The sequence below is a fragment of the Rhinichthys klamathensis genome, unplaced genomic scaffold (genome assembly GCF_029890125.1).
Source record: "Rhinichthys klamathensis goyatoka isolate OS25496 unplaced genomic scaffold, OSU_Roscu_1.1 h1tg000254l_1, whole genome shotgun sequence".
NCBI lineage: Eukaryota > Metazoa > Chordata > Actinopteri > Cypriniformes > Leuciscidae > Rhinichthys > Rhinichthys klamathensis.
Genome location: NW_026606776.1, coordinates 2862070 through 2880276, shown reverse-complemented (window position 1 = coordinate 2880276; position 18207 = coordinate 2862070). Strand labels below are relative to the sequence as shown.

General features: G+C 38.6%; 1 protein-coding gene across 4 annotated transcripts; it reads right to left on the bottom strand.

The window, feature by feature from the left end:
- Positions 1–484: 484 nt before the first annotated feature.
- On the bottom strand, positions 485–16208 carry mpp4b (MAGUK p55 scaffold protein 4b). Of its 4 annotated transcripts, XM_056267059.1 has the most exons (22): positions 15951–16208; positions 14684–14809; positions 14372–14493; positions 14206–14283; positions 13609–13692; positions 13210–13341; positions 11149–11230; positions 10938–11023; positions 8973–9044; positions 8242–8438; positions 8010–8068; positions 7882–7899; positions 6941–6982; positions 6825–6845; positions 5229–5243; positions 5042–5083; positions 3617–3796; positions 2843–2923; positions 2668–2761; positions 2407–2515; positions 995–1129; positions 485–883 (listed from the first exon to the last, which is right to left on the bottom strand). In XM_056267059.1, the coding sequence occupies exons 2-22, from the start codon at positions 14739–14741 to the stop codon at positions 692–694; spliced, it is 1899 nt and encodes a 632-aa protein (XP_056123034.1). In that variant the 5' UTR covers positions 14742–14809; positions 15951–16208; the 3' UTR covers positions 485–691. The 4 variants fall into 4 exon arrangements, 3 of the variants coding, with proteins under 3 accessions (XP_056123034.1, XP_056123033.1, XP_056123035.1); XM_056267058.1 differs by lacking the exon at positions 15951–16208 and having other exon boundaries at positions 14684–14888; XM_056267060.1 differs by lacking the exons at positions 5229–5243; positions 15951–16208 and having other exon boundaries at positions 14684–14888.
- Between the last annotated feature and the right edge of the window lie 1999 nt (positions 16209–18207).

Below are 18207 nucleotides of genomic sequence, written 5' to 3'. Positions count from 1 at the left end.
TGAACACAAAAGAAGATATTTTGAAGAATATGGGTAACCAAACAGTTGATGGACCCCATTGACTTCCATAGTATTTTTTTTTTCCAAACTATGGAAGTCAATGGTGCCCCACAACTGTTTGGTTTTCGGTCAAAATATCTTCAAAATATCTTCTTTTGTGTTCAGCAGAAGAATGAAATTCATACAGGTTTGGAACAACTTGAGGGTGAGTAAATGATGACAGAATTGACATTTTTGGGTGAACTATCCCTTTAAGTGATGTTAGTTCTGTCCTTATTTCTCCTCGTCACTCCAGACCTGGAAATCGTCAAACTGAAGTTACTTAATAACAGCTTAAAACACTTGTTTTCTGTAGCTTTTAACCATTGACTGACTGTTACAGTATGCCTTATTGAGGTGTATGTTATTTTACAAATGATGTAAAGCACATTGGTCAATGTGTTGTTCTTATTGTGCTATACAAATAAAGTGACATTGACATTAATAAAGGTTTAGGTTTTATTAATGTTTTCACAAGGGAAAACAAAAGTGACACCTGAAAAAAATGTGAACAGAACATTTTTTTTATAAAGACTAACATGTTTACAGACAAAACACACATTATTTTCACCATTAAAGGTGAAAAAGAAAGTTTTTTTTATATATCCAAACATATAATATGATCCCTGAGCTCTTCTCGTCGCGTCTCGTATTAAGACTGGTCTGTTGGTCTGATCCATGCGGTCGGTACCCACTGTGGTTCATCCTGAGCTCTTCTCACTGCGGTCAACAGCTGAACACATGCAGCCTGCAGGCCGTCGTTCACGATCACATGATCGAAGAACTGACAGTAATGCTGCTCCATCTTGCGTCCTGCATCCTCAATCTCCTGAAAATCTTCATCCTGTCTCAAGAGAGAGAAAATATAGAGAACAATGGAGATATGGTACTTTAAAGACATAAACTGAAAAGTGAAAACAATGATATACCGACACAGATAAAGATGCAAGCTCACCTTGAAGGGCCGGGTGATGTAGTAATTTGTGATGATATGCGAGTTAATTCGTGTGCGTTTCATCTGCTCAACAGTAGGAGGCTTTATAAAGATGACATACGCCCTCAGCTCTGGGGTCCTCACTGACTCTAACGCCTGAAGGTCAAGAACAATCGTCAGAACAAGTCAGGCGTACTCAACTCAAGATTAATTCTATAGCGTTTTCCCAATACATGTTGTTTCAAAGCAGCATTACAGTTAGGAAGTATTCTGTTATCAGCCAAAGATGAGTGTGTCAACGTAATGTCCATATGGCAGTAATATATAAGCTATATAACTTATAGCCTATAAGATAGTTAACAACTTTTTATTCATTTTGGCAGAAACATTGAATGTGTTAGGCAGCGATTACAACTTAAGGATAATATATGACAGACAGCATTGTTTGTCGATCCAAAGTTGGCATCAAATATGGGAATTAATTATTTTTTTTACCCGTTTTATCATCTACTAGTTGAAAATCATAAATCTGATGGTTTAGAAAGGTTATCACACTTCTCTTTCAAGGCTAGTATCGTTAAATAAACTAAAACTGTTAAAACATTTTTTGTTAAATAAAATATAAATATTCGATGAAAAACTTGAAAAAATTAAAACTAGAAATGTTGCCTGGGCAACTAACTAAAATAAGTTAAGTTGAAACACTAAAATGACTAAATAGAAATAAATTAAAACCGAACTAATTGAACTAAAACTAAAACTGAAATAAAAATAAATGAATAAAAATGACAAGTTATAACAAAATTACTAAAAATGTAACATTAAAATGAAAATATAAAAATAACAGGTAATTCAACATATGAATGAAAATAGTATTTCAATAACAATAAAATAACAGTTCTCTTCAGCAAGCGACAAGATTTGAAATTTGAGCACGAGTTACACATATATGTTTAATAATTAGGATTAAAGTCACCATAAAACCAAAATTGAAAATTCTTGTTTGTTTATTTTTTTAATAGAATTTTGCAGTATTTATTATAAATGATTTATCCGTGTATATGCATTTTTTATTTTTTATTCATGTGCCCTCATTATCTTTAATAAAAAAAAACTTCCCCTCTCTCTTTCGCAGCAACATCTCTTCTCTGATGACGTGTTTACTGACGTGAGGGCGGGTCAACCTGTCGATATCATGAGATCCACCAATAGCAAACCACAACCATCTAATCAATACCCGATGGGTAAAATCAAGTCCTGGCCTACATTTTGTCTTGTTCAAGAAGCCGATTCACTCAGATATACATGACAATAGGGAAGCAAAAACGATTGCAGCTTCTGTTTCATGCTGACTTTAAGGGGTTGTTCACATTCCTAACATTAAATATTAGCAAACACCACTAATAACAACAGATGAGATGAGAAAAACTCACATATGGCTCAATGTCAATCACACAGATCTTCTCACTTGCCAAAACATCTTTAATCGCATCCACACTAGTGCCATAGAGATGACCTCTCAACTCCCCAAACTCAATGAACCTGAGGAACAAAGAGGAAAAAAGTGTCACTGACCTATTTAGGATTAAGAAAAACATTTAGTCAGATATCAACCCACCCACCCCATCCCTAAAAAAGCATTGTACATCAGAAAACATCATCAGTTTATGCACACACTAGTATATTTAGACCACCTGTGATTGCAGACCATGGTGTCAAACTGCTTTCGGCTGACAAAGTGATATTCTCTGCCAGATTCCTCATGGCATTTGGGTGGCCTTGTGGTATCTGAGTGGAAATAAAAGTTAGACATCTTCAAAATCAGTACAGTTGTATCACACAAAGTCATATTTGTAGTATGAAACTCACGAGGAATGGCTCCTTGGTAGACCTTTGGATTGATCTCAATAAGCCTCCTGCGCAATTCATTCACGCCGACACCGGACGGACCTGACGGCATATCATATTCATATTCACAAAGTTGTACAAGATCAACACTACCGGTGAAAAGTTTGGGTCAGTAAGATGTTTTAATATTTTTGAAAGAAGTCTCTAATGCTCACCAAGTCTGCATTTGTTTCATCAACAATACAGTAAAAAAGGTAATATTATTTCATTTAAAATAACCGTTTTGTATTTAAATATATACACAATTTATGTGGAAATGATACTTTTTTTTTTAAGGATTCTTTGATAGATAGAATGTTCAAAAGAACTGCATTGTTGTGAAACAGAATTTGTTTAAAAAAATGTATCCATTTTTTATCCTTGCTGAATAAGTTAATCTTACTTACCGTAAACTTTTGAATGGCAGTGTATCATGTTTTCCACAAAAATATTGTAAGCAGCAAAAACTGTTCTTAACATTATAATAAGAAGAAATGTTTCTTGAGCACCAAATCAGCACATTAGAATGATTTCTGAAGGATCATATGACACTGAAGACTGGAGAAATGCTGCTGAAAATTCAGCTTTGCATCACAGGAATGTAATATTTCACAATATTACTCTTATTACTCTATTTTGAAGAAACAAATGCAGCCTTGGTGAGTGTAAGACTTCTTTCAAAAACATTAAAAAATCTGTTAAAATTTTGACCTGTAGTATATATGTGTAATTTGCTGCTGATATTAGCCCACTCACCCATCAGTGCTATGAGGCGGTGTGTGTGCTCGGGATGGTGCTGGTACCGCACCACCTCCTCATAAGGGTTGACCAGGGAACTGTAACAGCTTGTGGGGCAGCGCATGGTGCAGAACTGGGACGTTCCAAAAGCCTGACTTCTCCGCCGACGACAGAGACGCAGACTTCGTCGAAAACCAGCTGACATGCACACCATAAGATGTACAAAGAATAAAAGCACATTAAAAAATGCAAACAGTTATATGATGCTACAGAATCAGGAACAGATACTTAAAGGGATAGTTCACCCAAAAATGAATATTCTATCATTAATTACAAACCCTAATGTCGTTCCAAACCTGTAAGATTTTCGTTCATATACGGAACACAAATGAAGATCTTTTTAATCTGAGTTTAAAATCTGAGTTTTCTGTCCCTCCATAGATAGCTACACAACTACCACTTTTGACACTTCATAAAGTTTATAAAGAGATCGAAAAACTAATCCATACGAATTGAGCGGTTTGGTTAAAATTTTCTGAAGAGACTTGATCGCTTTATATGATGAACAGATTTCATTTAGGTATTTATTCACATGTAAACATTGATCAGCGAACATAAACATAAGCTCAACCGTAGTTGTTTGATGCGCGAGAACAAACGTCATTGGTTCTTACAGAAGCTCAAACGTGCTGCGTAACATGAGAATGAACCTCATTGGTTCTTACAGTCAGAAGCTCAAACGTGCTGCACAACACGAGAATGAACCTCATTGGTTCTCTCACAGCAAGCGAACATGCTTGAGCTTCTGTTTACCACAACTGATGTGTGAGTTGAATGTTTATATGTGAATAAAAGCTTAAATTCAATCTGTTCATCATATAAAGCGATCGAGTCTCTTCAGAAAATTTGGACTAAACCGCTCAATTCATATGGATTTTTTTTTAATCTCTTTATGAACTTTCTGAAGTGTCAAAGTGGCGTATTTGTCTATGGGTGGACAGAAAGCTCTCAGATTTCATCAAAAAGATCTTCATTTGTGTTCCGAAGATGAACGAAAGTCTTAAAGGTTTGGAACGACATGAGGGTGAGTAATTAATGACAGAATTTTTCATTTTTGGGTGAACTGTCCCTTTAATAGCTGTATGTGGTATGTGTTGTATTTTGTTATTAATATAATATACTCAATGCATGTTATCTAATTGTGATTTTACAACTAAAATAACACCCAAAAAATGAGTTTTGTCATCCCCAGTCACCGGACTGGTCATTATGAAAAAAACTTGATTCAATTAAATCAATAGTGTAAAAGGTATCTACAACCTAGTAGTGGATAAACAAACCAAAGTTGCCATCATCAGGTCAGTGTTTGTGATGCCGTGAACCATCTAATCTGCTGTGGTAAATATAAACCAGTAAATCTTGTAATATCTGAGAGACACTCACTCAGATAAATCCCCTCAACGTTCGTGCTGAATTCACTCTCCTCTGAAACACATCACAAGACACAGTTTATATTTCATAAATACAGAATAATTATCAGTGACTTAATGAAAAAAAAGGAGCAAATCAGCACAAGCAATGGTAATTTATATGAAACTTAAGGATTTATAGGTTATATATACACACTCACCATCCTTTAGCTCTTCTGATGAATCATCATGAAGGAAACATCAACATAAGTTATCCAAGGCAATATTTTAAAGTATTTAAAGATGCACTCAATGTTGTGGCACACTTCATCTTTAACACCATAATATATAGCCTGGGAAAACCCAGACAACTTCCGGCAAATTTAGATTTGCTCTGAAAGTTAGGCTGTGTCCGAAATCTCCCACTACTCACTATATAGTGGACTATATAGTGAGCTCGCCATTTTGTAGTGCTGTCCGAATGTATAGTGATGATTATTATTCCCTATATAGTCCACTCAATGTATCCCAGAATTCATTTTGAAAAGTAGTGTACAACCGATGGTCACTAACCCAAGCCCTACATACCATCATGCATTGCGCTGATCGTAAAAGACCTATCAGCATCATCTTCATCTTTAACTTACAATTTGACGACGTCTCGCTAGCGTAGCAAGAACAGCACGTCGTTTTCTGTGTCTAGAAATCCTGTTTCTTTTGCTAATCCGCAAAATCTTCTGAATCACGAGAACAAACAAACAAAAAAGATAAATATTGAGTGGCATCTCCACAGAGTCTAAAAGCTGTTTTATTAAGAGTATTATGAGCAAGATATTTGATAACGTAGATCTGTTTTTTTTTTTCTAATGTCGACAGGCAAGAGAAAACGGTGTGGCGCGAAAATGAAAATATATGAAATATGTGTATTAATTTTATTTATGTTTATAAGTTATAATCATGTGTGGAGTAACGCATTATAACAGAAATGGCCAGAAATAACTTTTAATTTTACAATTTTGGAGAAATAAGCTCAATATAATGTAATGTATTTATAAAAAAAAAATCTATTTAGCCCAGAGCTGGCTCGGCACCAGCTGACAGATGATGGCGGGTTTAATCAACGGCGCCGAGAGACGATCGAGTAGTGTCCGAAAGTGGTGTTCTATTATGCTGGCGAGCTCACTATATAGTGCTCTACTCCCTACCCCCTACATAGGGGTTAGGGAGTAGTGGTTTGAGTGGAGATTTCGGACACAGCCTTAGTCTGGCAAAGAGCTCATTCAAGCCCATTTCCAATCCGTCGAAATCGAGGCACCAATCAGAAACGTTGGGGCGGGCTTTACACGATGACATCAGCGCTGGGATTTTGAAGCAGATTTTGTAGCCTACATTACAAAGATGGATGCCGCATCCGTCGAACATCACTCGTTCGAATCAGCTATCGCGTCTGTTTTAAGCGATTTGAACGTTTCCTTTTTGTTAAAAACCGAGCAAAGAACAACACGAGATGTTTCTCCACCGCTCTGCATACATCATCTCCTTCATCGCTCTGATTGGTTTTAGCTCTATCCGCAACGTCCGTTGGTGACGCCCCTCTGGAAATGATTTGTCTATGACGCTTTGCCAGATCCTAACTCAGTTACAACTGAGAATGGTCTGGTTTTAACCAGGCTACATAATATCATCATTTGTACACAAATATAGTTATTGGTATATAGTCACAGACATATTTTTGTTTGGGGGTCAGTACCGTTAAACATTGACCCTAAACCTGAATTCAGAAATGTTTTCTCCTGATATGTTCAGGACTTACCTACCAGATTCAAACGCCTCCTCATCTGTGCACAGGGAACAAAAACACACAGGTGTAAGTTTAACAAGCATTATATAGATAAGGTTTTAATACTCATTTAAATCAGACAAGAAAACTTACCTGCTTCTACACATTTCTCATCTATGGCAATCATGTCATCCTCTTGGGGGAAGGAAAAAGAGGAAAAAATAATGATCAGCGATGAGTCTATGGTCTGTTTCACATGCAGTGTGTAAGCTTTAGCATTACATTGTTTTTTTTGGGGGGGGGGGGGGGGGGGGTTGCATTAAAAATGGACATAAATTATAAAATGGTTTTATAATTCACATGAGGAGGATCACATTTACATCCAGGAGTAATTCATCTACACGGAAATAAATTTAAATTTAAAATGCTGTTTTTTAAACTTTCTATTCATCATAGAATCCTGCAAAAATGTAGCATGGTTTTTCACAAAAATATTAAGCAGCACAACAGTAGAAATTCAAATTTTCACCATATTTTCTGCACCGACACTTCTTCTAAACTCATATTGTATGTCCACTCTATTTGGGTGGGAAGTATGAATACTGTAACCTGTTAAAGGGACAGTTCACCCCAAAATTTAAATACTGTCATTAATTACTCACCCTCATGTCGTTGCAAACCCATCAGATTTTCGTTCAAATAAAGATCTTTTTGACGAAATCTGAGAGCTTTCTGTCCCTCCACTCACAGCTACCCATTTTGACGCTTCAAAAAAGTTCATAAAGATATCGTAAAACTAATCCATATGAATCGAGTGGTTTAGTCTGAATTTTCTAAAGAGAATTGATCGCTTTATTTGATGAACAGATTTAATTTAGTCTTATTCACATCTTCAAAAATCTTCATTTCTGTTCCGAAGATGAACAAAAGTCTTACGGGTTTCAAACTAAAGAGGTTGAGTAATTAATGACAGAATTTTAATTTTGGGGTGAACTATCCTTTTAATATAATTAATATATATTAATATGAATTAATATACTGAAACAAAGTCAAATTCAAGAACAGACTTGTGTATTTCTAGACTAAATGCTCACCTTCATCCACAGTACTCACTGCAGGTTAGCATGGAAACAAAAGATAACCAATACATAACAGCTGAATTAAACACACACTGAATAAATGCACATATAAAACAATAACAGCATTTATACAGTTTACTCACAGGTTTTGCCACAAGTGTGAGGATGATAAGGCTGAGACCACCAGAACTCTTTCTGCTTCCTACAAACGCACACACAATCGTATTTGGCTTTTAAAATTGGGGACAGCAGTGATTATCAGCATAATCTCAAATCACATTCAAGTCAGCTGCCAAATCTCATCACATCATAGCCTATGCAGATGTGTAATTATTCAGTCACCGGCCCTTTAACCCCTGACTACTTAGAACTGACCTTTTCAGCAAGCTTGTGGAAGGAATGAGGCCAGCGCAGGCAGAGACGCTGGGTAGTTTTACAGCCTGCCACCAAAGGGTGTCCGACTGATCCACAATCTCTAGGATATCTCCCTTCCGGAACGCCATGCCGGCATCTGCGCAGGGAATGGAAGGGTCCACATGGGGATTGTAGTCCACCATGGTTCGCACATACAGCTTGTGAAAAGAGAGCAAAAGTCATAATATTCAGTTTACAGGCATAGATCTATACAATACACCTTGACACTTAGCATGTAAATAATCATGTATAATTATTTATTCCAAGAAAATGTTTTAATTCCTATTAGTTTGATCTAATAACTAGCCAAGTAAAGACAATAAGCTGATTTCACTTCCGGAACATTCGTCATACAGAAAAGGAAAGCTCAAGATTAGAGCATTGCATTTTGGGATACACTATTCTGCACATTTTGGAAAAATTAAGTATTGTGGTATTATCAATTACACTCTGTGTCGCTGCTGCTGCTGCTTGATTCCTGCCTTTTTATTTTTTTTAAATACACATATATTTGTGACAACAAGGACAGCCCTGTTTGGTCTCGCACCTCCTCCTGATTTTTTGGAAACTTCTGGCTATCAAACTATACCACTTAATCCAAAGAACTGGATGCTTGATTCCTGCCTTATCATCAGGTATTCCATGCTATTTTTTGTTATAGACTAATCAAGTGTTGACATTTTATAGCTCACCATGGTTTGGTTGTTGACTGGCCTGTCAGTGATGGGAACCACCTTAAACATAATGGTTCCATGGGAGTGAGCCTGTGGCAGGAAATGAAGGACACACAACTTCATGAATTTTGATTTATCATAGTTTTCTATTTTCCTTTAAATGAAATGAGAATAGCTTTGTTGTTTGGTACAGTAAAACCATTGGTTTGACTTTGAGATAAAGAGAGTTATTTATTTTATTTTAACAACCAATGCAAAGTGTTATTCTGGGTAACACTTTGCATTGGTCATGTGTAAATATATACACTCACCGGCCACTTTATTAGGTACCCCATGCTAGTAACGGGTTGGACCCCCTTTTGCCTTCAGAACTGCCTCAATTCTTCGTGGCATAGATTCAACAAGGTGCTGGAAGCATTCCTCAGGGAGTTTGGTCCATATTGACATGATGGCATCACACAGTTGCCGCAGATTTGTCGGCTGCACATCCATGATGCGAATCTCCCGTTCCACCACATCCCAAAGATGCTCTATTGGGTTGAGATCTGGTGACTGTGGAGGCCATTTTAGTACAGTGAACTCATTGTCATGTTCAAGAAACCAATTTGAAATGATTAGAGCTTTGTGACATGGTGGAAGTAGCCATCAGAGGATGGGTACATGGTGGCCATAAAGGGATGGACATGGTCAGAAACAATGCTCAGGTAGGCCGTGGCATTTAAACGATGCCCAATTGGCACTAAGGGGCCTAAAGTGTGCCAGGAAAACATCCCCCACACCATTACACCACCACCACCAGCCTGCACAGTGGTAACAAGGCATGATGGTTCCATGTTCTCATTCTGTTTACGCCAAATTCTGACTCTAACATCTGAATGTCTCAACAGAAATCGAGACTCATCAGACCAGGCAACATTTTTCCAGTCTTCAACTGTTCAATTTTGGTGAGCTCTTGCAAATTGTAGCCTCTTTTTCCTATTTGTAGTGGAGATGAGTGGTACCCGGTGGAGTCTTCTGCTGTTGTAGCCCATCCGCCTCAAGGTTGTGCGTGTTGTGGCTTCACAAATGCGTTGCTGCATACCTCGGTTGTAACGAGTGGTTATTTCAGTCACTGTTGCCCTTCTATCAGCTCGAACCAGTCTGGCCATTCTCCTCTGACCTCTGGCATCAACAAGGCATTTCCGCCCACAGAACTGCCGCTCACTGGATGTTTTTTCTTTTTCGGACCATTCTCTGTAAACCCTAGAGATGGTTGTGCGTGAAAATCCCAGTAGATTAGCAGTTTCTGAAATACTCAGACCAGCCCTTCTGGCACCAACAATCATGCCACGTTCAAAGTCACTCAAATCAACTTTCTTCCCCATACTGATGCTCGGTTTGAACTGCAGGAGATTGTCTTGACCATGTCTACATGCCTAAATGCACTGAGTTGCCGCCATGTGATTGGCTGCTTAGAAATTAAGTGTTAACGAGCAGTTGGACAGGTGTACCTAATAAAGTGGCCGGTGAGTGTATATATATATATATATATATATAGGTTATCTGTTGTAATTTTGGATACATATTATTATGGATGTGTCTTGCTGGCTGGTCTAGCCAGTACACTCGAATAGCTATGATGTTTAATGAAAAAGTTGGTAAAGCGAGTCAAGATGGTCTTGCTGGTTAAGCTAGTGTAACGGATGCCAGCCGGCAAGAGCTGTGCTGGTAAACCTCACTCTCCTGGCCTCAAGAGGCACACTAGCAACTGACTCTTGTTAGCCTGCTTGCCTCCCATGCCATTAGTTGCCGGTTCGAGCCCTTCTTAAAGTGGGCCGAGCAGAACCGGTCACATTGGTGCCGTGACCCGGAGGGAAGTGAGGTTTAAGAGGTTGAGTGTCACAAAGCTCAGCTGCTACGAGCTATTACAGAACCTGTTATCTAAACAGCAAGAGGACACACAACATATAATATACATTCATATGAGTGAGTGTGTGTACTAACCAGAATCTGTATGATCTGTTCTGGTTCCAGTCCAAACACAGGATTACTGTTTACTTCCACCAGCCTATCACCAGCATGCAAAAGACCTTCAACAGGAAGCACATAGACAAGAATGGAGACTCCATGAGGCATGTAATACAGACATAGAGAGTATGTGATGGTTGAGTATGGCATATCAGAGACACAAATAGAGAAGAGAGGGATTTCTCACCACTGCGGTCAGCCAGTCCTCCATGTATAACACGAGCGATGTATATTTCTCCTGTCACATCATCTCTCCTGATTGTTGCTCCCTAAAAAAGCAGATATCAATGCAAATATCTACAAGGCTTAATTCGATATGCATCAAGCACAAAACATGCATTTATCAAACATCATAGCTACATCTGATGGAAGTGGCATGCCTGGAACATTGTTCAATGACAAACTGAACTGGATTGTTACATGAAGAGAAAGAGAAAAAAGTCAAAAGAAGAATCAAATAATAAAAAAGAGAAAATATGATCTGAAAGGGGATGGAGTCATGGAGATGATGAAGATGTTAAACCAATGAGAATGACCAATGAGAAAACAATACATCACTTCCAAAGAGGTAGGACAAGCACTAATGTGACAATGGTAACATCAAGGCCTGGTGGTGAGTGGTGACATATAAAAACACACATATTAAATATTTGAAAGACCTGCATGCTTGAGACAGCAAGAATCTGAAAGGATGTTCATAACGTGGAAAAGTGGAAGTAGCCTCATTCTTTTTTCTTTTCTTTCTTCTTCTTCTGGTTAAAGAAACATCCAAATGTGCTGCTGTTCACTTTGTGGTTTTGAGCAGGGCTGGACGTCAAGGACCCATTGGTCATCCAGTCCTGTACATCAACCTGTCTCCTTTGAGAAGATAGTGATGGCTTTGTTTTGGGATTAAATGACCTCCCCTTTGATAGCACTGCCTGCTCCAGCAGAGTGATGGCAGATGAGGAAGAAGAGGAGGAGGAGCAGGAAGGACAATGAGAAAAGCGAGAGGAAGAACCAATAGCTGGACTAGTGGGAACACTGAGTGATCTGCTACCCATCCGATTAACTCTTGTACTTGCAGTCTCAGCGCAATGTGGAGACACTGAATTTGTGTTGCTTGTGGATACTAGCTCCTGGAGCTTCTCTACAACATGTGTTAGCATTGTCAAAGCCTGAGAATTCTCCTGCACACTCTCAGATATGCGTTCAGTAGCAGCGGCCATCCTCTCACCAAGCAGGTGGACGTTTTCAGAACTGCGCTCCATGCAGCTGGTGGCCTGCTGCAACGTACTCCGCAATTCATCCAGACCTTCCTCCTTTGCCAGCCTTGTATGGGAGCATGTGATGGTCTCTCTTACCCGATGACAGTGCATTGGGCTTGGGGGAGCAGTTCGGGCATGAGGGGTTGTTCTAGAAGGTTCCGAAGGAGGAGGATAGCAGCAAGATGATGAGGAAATCCATGGGGAAGGTTGGGAGAATGTATGTGGCACAGAATTAGCAATATCACACTCTTCCCCACTGTCTAAATCCTCAATCAAATTGTCTTCAGAGAAAGAATGAGAAATGAATAGTGAAATGAATGAAGACAAGAAAACAAAGAACACTAATTAGATGATGCTTTCAGCAGAGGAATACATGTCGCAAATCTTGATTAATGTAATAATGGGAATCTCCAAATCCACAGTTTTGGTCCTTACCAATCACAACTGTGCTACAGACACAAGGGGTGGAGCAACCGAGGCTCTGTTTCCATAATGCATTGCTCAGTCGGCAACTGCCAAAAGTGTTGCAGAGGTGTGCAGCGGTGGGAGCAACAACACTTCGGGACACAGTCTTGGTGGATATGGAACCACCCACGCGGGCATCTTCCAACTTGGCATCTAAGCCCCCATCCAGCCGTCCCCCAGCTGGGGAGAGTTCACGGTGGGTTGCTTGCCTTAAAGTTTCCCAGTGGCTTTGAAACCTTCTTCCAGTTCTGGTCTATCCATGACAACACACAGCTCATAGTTACCAAACAGAAGACTTTACAAGATCAGCTATTAGTGAGATTTAAAACAAAATAAGCAACAAACAAACTAATATATAATATACACAAGAAGAAAGAAGTTTTTAAACCACTAGCAGTCTTTACCGTTGTACCTTTTTCCATGCTTATCTGAAAGAAAGGCTCCAGCAATGTACATTAAAAGAGCCAAAATAAAGGACGGGTCAGTAAAAGCAAGTCTTAGATTTGCCTGCCACTCCTTTTTCTGGTCATGCTCACCAGAGGCTGATTGTTTTTGACTAAGCAAACAATCCTCATGGCTTCCTCATCTTCAGGCAGGTCTTTAGGCAGTGCTGGCAGATCTGGCTCATAGTCCCTCAGACTTACTGTGTCATGAGCCGAGAGGAGAGCCTGAAAAAATATATGTGGTTTTTATTATTTTTCTGGTTGACAAAACATTCCACACAATTAATTGAATACTGAAAGTGTATATCTTTAAAAACGTAAAAGAAACATAACAACAATGTCTCCCAACATCTATCGGTCCATAAAGTCTGGCCTGAGAATTCGAAAAGTTTCTGTTATGTAGAGAGTGATGGCCAAAAAATGTATTACTTTGCCCCTCTAAACCACTTACTGTTTTAAAAACATAATTGTAGCTTTAGAAAGAATGCTTACCTGAAGGTGGGGTTGACTGAGGAGGGCATACAGTTCTCGAGCTTCATTTGAGGGATTTGGGACTGCAAGCAGGTCAGACAGAACCTAGAGTTCCAAAACAAGAGTCATGACTTATTAGGAAATCAAAATGAATTTGCAAAAAAGTTGGAGTCAAGACCAGACTCCCTAAAACCAAGACCTCTAACATACCCTCTTAGACAGAGATGGCAACTTCAGCCCTCAAGATTCATTGTCCTGCAGAGTTTAGCTCCAATCCAAATCAAACACACCTGCCCCTAATTTTCAAGTCATTCTAATTTCTTTGGTTATATTAGATTGACAGTGGACCTTGAGGGCCAGAGTTGCCACCCCAGCTAGATCCAGACCCCCAAAGGCCCAGACCAGCACTAGACATCAAAAACCACAGATTCAGCCCAAAACCTAACCCCAAAGTCACAAACTGGTGTCAAGACCACAAGATCAAGACTCCCAATTGGTACAATCTGCAAGTCCCCAGTCACACAAAGAGATCAAGCCATCAAGGAAGTATAAACAAAGTACATGGTACAAGTAGACCAAACTATGGTGAAAATTAAGGACAGTGAGAGTAGAGCTGACCTGTAGTGAGAGTCCAGACGAATAGGAGAGATACGGCCTAGCTGGACCCTTTATGTGTCTCTGTAGACATTCATACACCTTCAGAGAAAATAAATAAATAAATAACAATGAACCCTGACCTATAACTAACTGTTAATACTATACGTTTATGTAGGATGGACTCTACCTTTAGTAGAGACTGCAACCAGGGGGCTTTGAGGAGACTGTGCAATAGTTCAGCTCCATTTATATCTTTATTGATAGAACCCCTCACCTCAGCAATCACAAGTGCTAAGATCTGTGTCAGGCCTGTAACATACAAAGCAAACACCTCTAGAACTTTAAGCTTATTGGGTATATGCCAGACAGTGATGCTGGATGGCTTCTTTAGCAGCTATAGTAACGTTAATATTAGCATGTTGCTAATCAGCTAGACAAAACTCAAATTTAATTTGGCAGCTTCCAAATTTAAGTAGTTACTTGTATTGAAGTTTCTTACCTTTGTCTCCCATCTCCAGTGGAGCCGACCCTTGATCAGTCTCCACGTTTGGTCTCATTGTCAATCCAAGAGGGTTTTTAAGTTCAGGGAATAACCGAACGATGCACTGATCCTCCTCATATACAGCTGCAAGAAAACCCTCATGAACTCAAGTACAACTGCTGATCAGTTATTGCCTGTTATTTCCAAGTGAATTGTAAATTCAGTAGAAGTTACAAAAGCTCCGTAACCTTAAGTACCATAGAACCATTGGCGCACCGAGGGTCTCTATGATCTATAAGCTTACAATGCTTTTGGGAAAAGCAGTATAGAATATTTTGTAGTTGTAAATACAATTCTTGTTTCCTGGCTTAGCTCACACATACTTCATAATGAGTTAGATATGGACTTAAAACCTTTTCAGAGAAATAATGGTGGTTGTTTTGGGTGGTGTGGATTAAAGATCAGGGCTGGTATCCAAAAGTTTGTAGGTTCAAACTCAACAAGGATCATCATTGTGCTCTTGTGCAAGGCAGTTAACCATAGTTTGGTCCATTTGGACTGTCCTTGTCATTAGTGTCCTATACTTTGGTTAAAAGTGTCAACAGTATGACACATTTGCGTTGGGGCTGATAACCCACAGCTCTTAGAATTCAAAAAGGAAATCCAGAAATCCAAGAATGGAGGGGGTCCATGAATGCCCTTGTCACGGTTTTGACCTTGAGCAAAGCACTTAAGTACAGGTTACTCCAAAGGACCTTTCCTGGTTATAAGTACACCCTTAGTGGTTTTGGATAAAAACACATCTGCTACATGAACAATAACCAAAGGATCACATGAAAGAGTGCAATATAAATATCTCAACAGGATTCTTTATGAACACTGTAGGTAAAGACACTGGATATTAGTTTGCAGATCTTTAGAACAAAACAGGTGCACATAATTTTCAGACTTTATAACTTAAAAAAAAAAAACTTTTAAAACATTCTTCTTTTTGAGAGTTACTGTCCTTTTAAAAATGTTTTTAACTCAGTGTTTCTGTATGTAAGTCAATTTGCACAGCCAAATCTGATTCTTGACTGAAGGATATGTAGAATGTACACATAACATTGCTGAATTCCAACTGGAGCATCCCAGGAATACACACAAGGAAGGGTTCAACGATTAGAGTGAATAAAAAGCCTACTACATTTGTCCCGCAGGGAGCTTCCTCATTGATAAGCCTGGAAGGCAAGAACCACAAACTCACATCCAGGCAGAGACTTAGTAGCAAATCCTGTTCACTTACCTCCCTCTTCCCTCACGTTCAGTTTGTCTTCTCAGTTTAGATCCCAGTTTATAATTTAACACACTGACGAGCTTCTGAAGAGGATATAGTTTGCATGATGAGGGTCAGTTTTAACTTGCTCAAATATGATGGTATAAACAGAGGAATAACGTGGATAGTATTCCATAACAGAGCACAGAAAAGTCCTCTTGGAAAAAAGAAGCGTAATCCCTCTCTATCCTGCTTAATCCCTCACAAGCAAATGAGTCAGCTGGGGAGAGAGAGAGAGAGAGAGTGTGTAGGAATGTGAGAGAGTAAATTAGGAAGGGAGGGATTGGACAGTCAGGGTGTGTCTAAGAGTGAATATGTCTGCTTTCATATTCTTTCAAACATCATTCTATCACAAAACTCTTAATTCATCATAACACACAATCAGTGCCACATTCTTATTAAGATTTAATCATTCCTCACCCACTGCATGAGATACGGAACACCTCTCTCTCTTTCTCTCTCTTCCGCTGACCCACTCACACATATTTACCAGCTGATGATCCCACACTGCATCACGTACACACACGTACATGTAATCCTGTTGATTAAAACAGTGGAGTGAATGACACACTCGGTCTTGTTTTTTGATTCTCATCACACTTTTTTTCACATTATACCTTTTAAAATAAAAAACTGTACATGACAGATCAGGGCTAGTTGTCACAAGGGGTTTATATCAGAAACGTTTTGAGCCAAAATTTCAGTTGCATAAACACTTGCTTTAGTAAGTGAAATAAAGGTAATTGGGGTCAAATGTTGTTTGTCAATCTTATTTTGTGCTCTGCAGAAGAACGAAACTTATACAGGTTTGGAACGACGTGAGGGTGAGTAAATGAATTTTGGCTGAACTTTCCCTTTAAGTGGCACTAAATCATTAATATGGCCTATTTCTTTCCCTTCCTTTTATTAATCGTTTCAATTGAAACAATCGGGACTTCAAACAGTTTAAAAAGTGAAGTCGTTTTAACACAACATGACCCAGAGCATTGTTATACTGTTCAGCAGATACATATCAACTCATCTCTGGGTAAAAGCAGACTTTTTAATATATTGAAGCGCCTCATGCTTAACAAATGTTGTATACAGGCATAAGCTGATTGGGGGAAACTGTATCCATTTTCATGATGTGTTACTTCATCTCGTCCCTCTCTCTACCACCCTATAAAATCAGTTTAAAATAAAAAGGATAAACAGAAGCTGATACTAACCCTTTAAGGCCAGTCTAAAGCAGTCGTTCCAAAGATGTGTCAACATTCCTCCATTCTGACAAGGCTGAAAACACAAGTATTCAAATACAACAAACCATTTAATCAGACATAGGATAACAAATAAATAAGCTTATCAACTTTCATAGAGAGTAGAAACACTTACCTAACCCAATGGTCAAGCATCCAATCAAATGATGTGCTAATTGGAAGCTATTTTGGAGATTATACAGAAACAAACATGACTTGAAAATTTGAATATTTTGCTGGCAAAAATAGTTTCAATTTAATTAAATTTTCCCCCTCAAAAACAAAGTTCAATGGATGTCGCTTCAGTTTTCAGTCGCTGATGAAGTTTTAACAGCTTAATGCTGCCACTTCAGTGTAAAAAAAATATTTTGGTTTATTAAGAACCAGCTATTTTTATGGTAACAGTTTATGATGGTCCACTTTAGACATTCTATCAACTTTAGACATTTGGTCCACTTTAGACATTGCAAAATTACTTATAGTAGTAGAATGTCTAAAAATGAGCCATCGAAATAAAGGGTAACTTTTTTTTTATTCAAACCCCCCCAAAACGTTTTGTAAACAGCTGTAATAAAAGGCCAAGTAGGAGAGTCAAAACAACCATTTTAATTCCCAATCATTGTTTTATTGCCATCTATCTGAATTATGTCAGTAAACAATTTGAACATACAATATTCTTCAAAAACGAAACTTTATACATACTTGCACACATACGCACATTCAAACACAGGTTAATATGCACACCTTGGTTCAGCCTAGAAAATCTGGTGTGTAAATAACTTCCTGTACGCAAAGTACAACATGAATCGTTATATTCATGCAACATCTCAAGTGTCAATGGTTGCAAACATCAACAGTCCTTCGCCCTAACAGTTTGCACGATTACGTTTAGTAACATACAATCACACTAGCATCCAAATCCTGATCTCTGATCCTCGGAAATGGGTTTTCTGGCCATTTATTCGAACTCACTGTCCTTCTGGTGCTCTGTA

What these genes read in the sequence shown, in the direction of transcription:
- mpp4b (XM_056267059.1), bottom strand. Translation starts at nt 14,741, where the DNA reads ATGAGACCAAACGTGGAGACTGATCAAGGGTCGGCTCCACTGGAGATG. An exon ending in CAGTCAACAACCAAACCATG is followed by an intron (nt 8,439 to 8,972) that starts GTGAGCTATAAA and finishes TCTTTTCACAAG; the next exon opens with CTGTATGTGCGAACCATGGT. An exon ending in ACATCACCCGGCCCTTCAAG is followed by an intron (nt 884 to 994) that starts GTGAGCTTGCAT and finishes CTCTTGAGACAG; the next exon opens with GATGAAGATTTTCAGGAGAT.